The sequence below is a fragment of the Primulina huaijiensis genome, chromosome 2, assembly GCF_012295235.1.
Source record: "Primulina huaijiensis isolate GDHJ02 chromosome 2, ASM1229523v2, whole genome shotgun sequence".
Classification (NCBI taxonomy): Eukaryota; Viridiplantae; Streptophyta; class Magnoliopsida; order Lamiales; family Gesneriaceae; genus Primulina; species Primulina huaijiensis.
In genome coordinates, this window is record NC_133307.1 from 11,557,049 (window position 1) to 11,566,441 (window position 9,393).

General features: G+C 39.1%; 1 protein-coding gene across 1 annotated transcript; it reads right to left on the reverse strand.

Annotated features, from left to right (window-relative positions):
• Positions 1-478: 478 nt before the first annotated feature.
• LOC140956507 (uncharacterized) lies at positions 479-2,603 on the reverse strand. The gene is made up of 3 exons (XM_073413273.1): positions 1,333-2,603; positions 982-1,139; positions 479-885 (listed from the first exon to the last, which is right to left on the reverse strand). The coding sequence occupies exons 1-3, from the start codon at positions 2,601-2,603 to the stop codon at positions 479-481; spliced, it is 1,836 nt and encodes a 611-aa protein (XP_073269374.1).
• Positions 2,604-9,393: the final 6,790 nt, after the last annotated feature.

Consider the following 9,393-nt stretch of genomic DNA (forward strand, 5'->3'; position numbering starts at 1 on the left):
CTTATGTGCTTCAGACATTATTTCTTGTCGAAGGTTATCGATGTCTGGTACACACAATCGTCATTTCAACCACAAGATTTCTTTGTTGTCCGTCTCGAAATCTGGTGATTTCCCTTCTTTGGCTTGCTCTTTCAGTTTCACCAAAGCGGAATCTCTCTCTTGACTTATCTTGATTGTCTCTCTAAGACAAGGTTGTGCTAAAAGTGATGCCAGGATTACCTTACTTGCATTCTTTCGACTTAAAGCATCTGCTACTTTGTTGGCTTTGCCTGGATGGTAGCTTATTGTTAAGTCGTAATCTTTCATAAGTTCAATCCACCGTCTTTGTCTCATATTTAGTTCCTTTTGAGTGAACAAATACTTGAGACTTTGGTGATCAGTGAAAATCTCACACTTGGCACCATATAGATAGTGTCTCCAAATCATTAGTGCAAACACCACTGCCGCTAGCTCGAGGTCATGTGTTGGGTAATTTTGTTCATACGGCTTCAACTGTCTCGACGCGTATGCAATCACCCTTCCCTCTTGCATGAGTACACATCCCAAAACCTCCTTTAGATGCATCACTGTAGATTGTGAAGTCTTTGTCTTCCATGGGTAATACCAGCACTGGCGTGGAGGTAAGCTTCTTCTTCAAAGTCTCGAAGCTGTGCTCACATTTTTCACTCCATTGGAACTTAGAGTTCTTCTGTGTGAGCTTGGTGAGGGGTATGGCTATTGAAGAGAATCCTTCAACAAATTTTCGATAATAGCCTGCTAATCCCAAGAAGCTTCGAATTTCTGTCACATTCTTTGGTCTAGGCCAATCTGAGATTGCTTCAACTTTCTTAGGGTCTACAGATACTCCTGCTGCTGATATTATGTGTCCCAAGAATGTGACATTCTCTAACCAGAATTCGCATTTCTAAAACTTGGCGAACAGCTCCTTTTCTTTAAGCGTCTGGAGTGTGAGGCGAAGATGTTCCTCATAATCTTCCTTACTTTGTGAATACACAAGGATGTCGTCTATGAATACAACCATAAACCTATCAAGGTAAGATTTGAAGACTATATTCATGAGGTCCATGACGACATTACCGTAAACTCGTAATGGTCGTATCTCGTCGTGAAGCTGTTTTAGGAATATCTTCTGCTTTGACCTTCATTTGGTGATAGCCTGACCTTAAGTCGAGCTTGGAAAAGACTGTAGCTCCTTTGAGTCGGTCAAACAGATCATCTATTCTTGGAAGTGGGTACTTATTCTTGATTGTGATCTTATTCAGTTCTCTGTAATCGATACACAATCTCATGCTTCCGTCCTTCTTCTTTACGAACAGGACAGGAGCTCCCCACGGGGATGCGCTTGGTCGGATTTGTTTCTTATCCAACAACTCTTGAAGTTGCTCTTTGAGTTCTTTTAATTCTGCTGGGGCCATTCTGTATGGTGCTTTTGAGATCGGTGCAACCCCATGAATCAAGTTGATCTCAAACTCCACTTCATGGTCGGGGATTGTGCCCGGGAGTTCTTCAGGAAAGACATCCGGAAACTCTTTTACTACCGGAATCTCTTCTAGTGCAAGTGCAGCTTCTTGTTTTACCGCGCTTAACATGGCTAGGTAAACTTCTTCTCCACTTTTCATGGCTTTCCAAGTTTGAGAAGCAGAAAGAAGAGTCTTTCGTTCTTTGGTCTTGCCATGAAATAAAATTTTCTCTTGGTGTGGAACTTGAATGGTTACCGTCTTTCCATGACAGTCTACTAAAGCATGATTATTAGCTAACCAATCCATTCCAAGAATTACATCGAATTCCACCATGTTTAGTTGAATCAGGTTTGCCTTGAAACTCTGATTATCTATGAGAACACCAATATCCCGATATAGAGTGCGAGTTTCTAAAATTCGATTTGCAGGAGTTGCTACTCTATATGGTTCTTCTAAGTTATCAAGCTTAGCTCCTAACTTCTTGGCAAATCTCTCAGACATGAATGAATGCGTAGCACCACAATCAACTAACACATAAGCAGGTATATTATTGATTAAAATGGTACCAGCTACGACATCATTGGAGTTGTCAGCCTCTTCTTGAGTGATAGCATAGACTCGAGCATTTGGCTTGTTCTCTTTAGGCTTGTTTGGTGTTGTTCCACCTGCTGGACCATTCCTTGGATCTGGAAGAGGGCATTGAGCAATGCGATGATCCATCTTTCCACAACGGAAACAAGCTCCAGAATTCCTACGGCATTCACCAGTGTGAGTGAATCCACAAGTTTGGCACTTGACTCCCTCTTTACTTGATTGAGAAGGAGTGGTTCCTTTAAATGGAGAACTGGTGAATTGGTTACTTGAAAACCTAGGCTTCTTGAATTGTTGGCCCGACTGGTACTGGCTTAACTGAGGACCTTTGAGTTTGTTCTCGCCTTCACGCCTCTTAATGTCATTCTCAGCCCTGATGGCGGCTCCCATCAATTCATAAAAACTATTGGGCTCGATAACCGCAAGAGCAGATTGAATACGACTGTTCAATCCCTTCTTGAAGCGATGTATCTTCAAGGCCTCGTCTCCCATGATGGTTGGGGAGTAAGTTCCCAATGAATGGAACTTGGATGAATACTCCACCACTGTCATGTTTGGTTCTCGAACCAAGCTTTCAAATTCTGACAGCTTCTGCACTCGAATTGCTGTCGGAAAGTACTGTCTCAGAAATGCCTCTCGTAACCTTTGCTAGGTGATAGGTCCCGTCCCTAACATAGCTGGTGAGACTCCTTCCCACCATTTGGCTGCTCTATCCACAAGAAAAGGTGTAATCACATCTACCCTGATCTCCTGTGGAACCTCAAGGAGTCGAAGATGATTCTCCACCTCCTTCATCCAATTCTGTCCGACCTCAGGATCGAAGCTTCCATCGAAGTTTGGGACTCTTTCTCTTCGGAGAGCCTCATAGTGCTGCTTCGTCCCATTCTTAGCTGGAGGTGGTGGCGGCGGCTGATTAACATTAGGGTTGACAAACCCTTGTAGTGTGGTTGCCACAATCGTGACATAGCCATCAGATCAACCTGACTAAGGACAACTGCTGGTGGTGGTTGATGTTGTTGTGCGTCTTCATCATTGCGATTGTTGTTACGGTTATTGTAACGAGGATTGCGGTTGTTTCTTACTGGTCTGCTGTCCATATCCTACAAGTATGAAAATTCTAAGGTTTTGGCTGAATATGAACTAAACAAAGGAAGCACAATGATTGAGTAATTGCTCCAAAATTTAAATATGAAACCAATGAATAGAAATAACTTTTATTGATTTCCCAAGAAAGTGCAATTACAATAGAACTTCGAAAATGAAAACAGAAATGCAAATGGAACAAGTGGTATTACAAAAACTACTACTGATGGTCTAATCTATCACTTCTCCCAAATCTAAATTCATAGGATCCTCTTCTACTTCTTCTTCTGGATCCTCTTCAGGTTCATCTTGGTTGTCTATTACTGCTTGTAGATGTTCAATATGACCATGCAGAACTGCATTCTGGTCACTAAGTACTTCAACCGTGCTCTGCAACTCATGAATCTGAGCATTAGTCTGCTCACTATACTGGTTATGCTGGTGTACAAGTTGGTGATTTTGATCCTTGAGCACTTGGATCTTTTCAAGCAAGTTATCACGTAACTCGATGAACTCTGCAACGGTCTCTTGAGAGGTTTCTGTAATATCCCAACCATTTATCCTTCTATTGTCAATGATGATTATTCTATGGTTTGGTGTTATGGCTATATGGTTAAGTTATTATTGATCATGGTTATTGTTATGGTTTATGAGTATAGTTGATGGAAGGGTTGTTATTGCATGTTATAGCATCAATATGGTTATTGCAATGTATTCATGGTTATTTATTGTATGGTTTTGGTATGGTTTAGTATATGGTTGTGTATTTGAGGAGTTGTTATTGTTGTGAAGGTATAATGTTGGGTGTTGGATTGATGGATTGGATGGTTTGAGCCAAATAGGTAATTGGGGTGCAGAAATGGTATGAAAAATATGGCAGTAGTTGTGGTTTTTAGCATAAAATTTTTGTATATTGATCCAAATGACATGATGCCAATTGCATTAGAAAGCTAAGATCCAAGGCTACAACTTTCATGTTTTGAGTTTTGTTCAATTAGCTGAGGAAGATGAGTCAAAAGTGGCCCGAAGTGGGTCGTGTGTTTCGTTGTTCCTGCACTGACACATTTTGGTAGAATAGGCATAAATTTTTACTCAGACCTCCAAATGACCAGAAACTAGTGGGAGATTCAAGAAAAGACATAGGGCTACAACTTTCTTGTCTACCACTTTGGCTAATTCGGAAGAAAAAGTGCAGTTTTGGCCCTTGGACCGAGAGCACACGGACCCATGCACGGGGTCCGGGTCTTGACAACGAAAATTTGTATTTTTCCGAGTGTACACGGACCTATACACGGAGGGGGGCACGGGGTCCGTGTCTATGGCGTAGAAAACATATTTTTAAGAGTTTTTAAGCCAATACTTTGCCATTTCACTTATTCCTCTTGCAACCATCGACTTGGGAAGTTAGGGTTCTTCATTTCGTTTCTAAATTCCTTTCTTTCAAAAGTTTGAATCTTCAAGTTGGAGGTGTGATCTTCATATCCTCAAGAGCAAGTAATCAAGGTAACGAAACTGATCTTTTGGATATTGGTTGAAGTGAAGGGAATTGTGGTTTAGGCTTGAATGATAGTTTATAGGTTGATAATGTGAATTTAATGGTATAATCTTGATCTTATGTTGTAGGATCAACTACCAAGAAGTTATCACAACAAGTTCTATTGGTAGTAAGTGGAATTTTTCTTTGAATGCATCTCATGGCCTATATATATATGATGAATGGTGTTGTTATTGTTCATAGCTCCTTTAATACATTGATTACATACTTTCTATGTAATGGTTCATCGATTATGATAAAAGGAAAGAAATTTTGTTGCCAATTGCTAAGAAAGGAGCTAGTTCTAATTCATGCACACCACATGTTTCATAAAATGATTCAATGGTTCTTTTTATGGCTTGATGGTTATATGGTAGTGGTGGTGCTTCTAGCACTTCTAAATTCACATAACGGAAGTTGATCAACATTTAACGTGTACAGTGACTGATTTTGACTGAAATGTACATGTATACCATCGACGGATGACTTATCAATGCCATACAAGGAAAATGAAAGAAATGGTTGATAGAATGCCATCTTATAATTGTTATATATATATTCCACTGAACGATGGCATTTTCTATGGTTCACTTGTAATGATTCCTTTCTTTACACTATTGTATATGTAATTGTTATTGAAAGTTCCACTTACTGAGTTTTGTAAACTCATTCCAGTTATGTCATGTGATGCAGATAAAAAAGAATAGCGATAGAAGCGTCGAAGCAGGGGAGGTGCACGTGCCAAAGCTTGGAGAATAATGTTTTGATATAATGTGACAATTAAATAATGGTTTTGAGTATTGTACCTTGGTTCAAGTTTTAAACAAGAAAATTATGTCACATCTTTTGTCAAACACTTGGTAATTAGGGAGATGGGATCTATGTGTATTTTGGAAAGATTGATTGTGGTAATATTTATTTTGTTTGCTTGGGAATATTTGATAAGTCTATATTTATGGGCAAAATTTGCCAAAATTTTATTAATTATTATTTTTCTCCAAATCTTTTATAAGGCTTCCGCATTATAGTATTTATAGTTTAATGTCATGAGGTAAGGGTGTTACAGTTTCAAACTCTTCTTGAGCTTTCCTATTCCTCTCTTCCGCCTCATGCAGATGATGAGCATAACGTTGAATATCATGTCTTAAGTGTTCTTCTCTACGCTGTAATTCATCCTTGTCCAGCTCTAAGCAATAGTTATGCCACTTGAGATTCTCTATCTTCTTTTCTAAGCTCTTAATGTAGCTACTCTGGTCAGCCATATCCTACATCCAAAACATGAGAGTAAAGGTTCAGAAGTGATATCAAGAATATAGGTCGAGTTATAGACAAATACTGGAATGAACAAATTCAGTACTGCCGATACAATTAACAGAAAAAATAGCTCAAAATTTTTCGGTCTCAGAATGACATGAAAAATTTACTAAAAATCCCTCATATCAAGAACATTAATGGTACCAAATTTGGTGAAAAATTACTAAGCCGGGTGGAAATGAAAATTCCTCAAAGTTTCGAAAAATTGGAAAATTTTACGGAAATGACGATATCACCATCTAAACGAAGGAATTTGGGGTTCGTCGGCGGTGTTTAATAGTTCTAGGTTAGATTCTTCTCGTCGAGAGTTTTCAAATGCATACTTTTAATAGTAAAAATTCCTCCTGGATCAAAAGTTATGGCCGTTTGAAGTTTGCGTGAAAAACACCTCAACTTCCATGTCACTTTGCAAGGTCTACTGCATGCTCCTGCTGGAATTCCCTATCTACTGTAACTCTGATGCTACTGCAATCAGTCTGCTGCTTTTTCAGCACTGTCTGCTGCTTTCCAACACTGTTAGAACCAGTCTGATGCATTCCGAGTCTACTAACCCAGTCTTCTGCATTCAGATCTACTGGTTCTCGTCTACTGGTTCTGGTTTCATCCTACTGTTTTTCGTCTACTAGTTTTAGTCTACTGAATTTTTTTTCCTACTTATTTCAGTAGCCTATTACAGTAGCTGATTTTCAGTAGTCTATTATAGTAGCTTATTTTCAGTAGTCTATTACAGTAGTTTATTTTCAGTAACTTTCAGAACTTATTTTCAGAAGTCTATAAGAACTCATTATTTCTAGTTCCTCCTCCCCAGATTATGAAACCCAGTTTTGCTCTGATACCACTTCAATGTCACGCCCCGTGACGGGATTTGGTTGACACCGGCGTTGCTCTCAAATTTACATTCGAAAACAACAAGCCTCAGAAGTACAGAATTCAGAAACCAGTCTTTTATTCATATGTCTGATACAACTCCATTAATAACGCTTTACAGCAGAAATGTAAAACCAGAAATACAATGTCTGAGCAGATGCAGCGGAATATAAAATATAAATCTACACTGAGAACAACGATCTTCATCACCAGCCCCAAAATTGAATCTGCTCTTCTTCTTCTAACTTTTCTTCCTCGTTCTTATCTGAGATGGGTTTGGTGGGTGAGTGATATGGTTGTCACTCAGTAAGCAGGGGCGGGAATAACTCCCAGTTTTCGAAATCTCATTTTACAGAAACAGTAAAACAATAACATATAGAAAACTCTTATTTCGGAACAGAAGTCAGAATTCAAAAATCACAGGTTTCAGAACAGAAATCAGAAATAGTAAGCACTGAGCACGTTAGTGAATTTCATGGCTAAACTGATATCAGTCCCCTATATCTTCTCTCCTCTAAGGGGTGAGGCCAGAATCAGAATCAGAATTCAGAAATGGTCAGAATATATATTCCTACCATTAGTTCACTAGGGAGTTTCAGTGCTTCAAAATCATATATCAGAAATTAAACATAAAGAAACTGTGCGTTAAAATAGAATTATCAAACTGATTTCAAGATACTTATATATAAGCCCACTTACAGTAATTTGCTAGAGTTTCGGTTGAAGTCTACTGGAAATTTGATTGTTCTCGCTACTGGATTTTACAGCTCAAACAAGGCACTCTCTTAGCTCAAAAATTTAAGTAATACTCTCAAGATTTGTGTAACACCAAATCAGAGAGTTGAGGGTGTTATTTATAGGCCAACATCTGACTGTTAGCCTCCCTATTAATGACCATAATCTGCCATTAACAGCCTTTATTCCGTGTTAATGCTTCAGTTACAAGTCTAAGATGAATCAGTAACTGTCTGCTGGAATTCGCTCTTCTGCTACTGGATTTTTTCTGCTGGATTCTAATCTGCTGGAAAAATACCAGCTTCTGAAATAATAGCTTCTGCTGGAAATCCGTCTGCTGGAAAATATCATCTTCTGAATTATTGACTGCTGCTGGAATAGTTAGATTCTGCTGAAATTTTCCATTGCTATTGAATATTGCTAGCTGCTGCGAGAATGCTAGCTGCTCGGGTTCTAGCTGCTCGGGTTCTCACATCATCAATTTTGTGACAAGCAATAAAATATGCCATCTTAGAAAATCTATCAAACACAACAAATATCGAATCCCTCCCCTTCTTAGTCCTAGGCAACCCCAAAACAAAGTCCATAGAAATGTCAATCCAAGGTTCACTAGGAACCGGAAGTGGTGTATACAATCCATGTGGTTAAGTCCTAGACTTAGCTTGCCTACAAGTTATGCACTTATCACAAACTCGCTCAACATCACGCTTCATATGTGGCCAATAAAAATGTTCATGCAAAGCATTCAAGGTTTTTGCCACACCAAAGTGTCCCATCAAACCACCACCATGTGCCTCCCTAACAAGTAATTCACGAATGGATGATTTAGGGATGCACAACCTATCTTCTCTAAACAAGAAACCATTATGCAAATAGAATTTTTCATGTGGACCATGCATACAATTTTCAAATACTTCCTTAAAATCCTCATCTAGTACATATAATTCTTTCACATGCTCAAACCCCAAAATTTTAGACTCCAAGGTAGAAATTAGTACGTACCTCAGTGATAGTGCGTTGGCCACTACATTTTCCTTACCTTGTTTGTACTTGATGATGTATGGGAACGTTTCAATGAATGCCACCCACTTAGCATGCCGCTTGTTCAGCTTTTGTTGCCCCTTAAGGTGCTTTAGGGATTCATGATCCGTATGAATCACAAACTCCTTAGGCCTTAAGTAGTTCTGCCACGTCTCTAGAGTCCTCACAAGAGCGTAGAACTCCTTATCATACGTGGGATAGTCCAGGGCGGCTCCATTTAGTTTCTCGCTAAAGTACGCCACCGGTCGACCTCCTTGCATCAAGACTCCGCCAATACCTACACCTGAAGCATCACATTCAATTTCAAAAGTATTAGCAAAATCAGGTAAAACAAGTAAATGAGCATTAATTAACTTTTGCTTAATAAGATTAAAAGACTTTTCTTGCTCCTCGCCCCAATGGAATGAGACGTTCTTCTTGATCACCGCCGTCATTGGTGCTGCCAGTGTGCTAAAATCTATTACAAACCTCCTATAGTAGTTTGCAAGACCATGAAAACTTCGAACTTGACCAACAGTAGTAGGCGTTGGCCAATCTCGAATGGCACTTACCTTGTCTTCATCCACTTGTATACCCTGTGAGCTTACCACAAAACCATGAAAGACAAGTTTGCTTGTACAAAAATCACATTTCTTTAAGTTAGCATACAAATTTTCAGCCCTTAGTATGATTAGTACAAGTCTCAAGTGATTAACATGCTCATCCAAGTTTTTGCTATACACTAGGATATCATCAAAATAAACAACAATAAACTTTCCTATGTGTGCA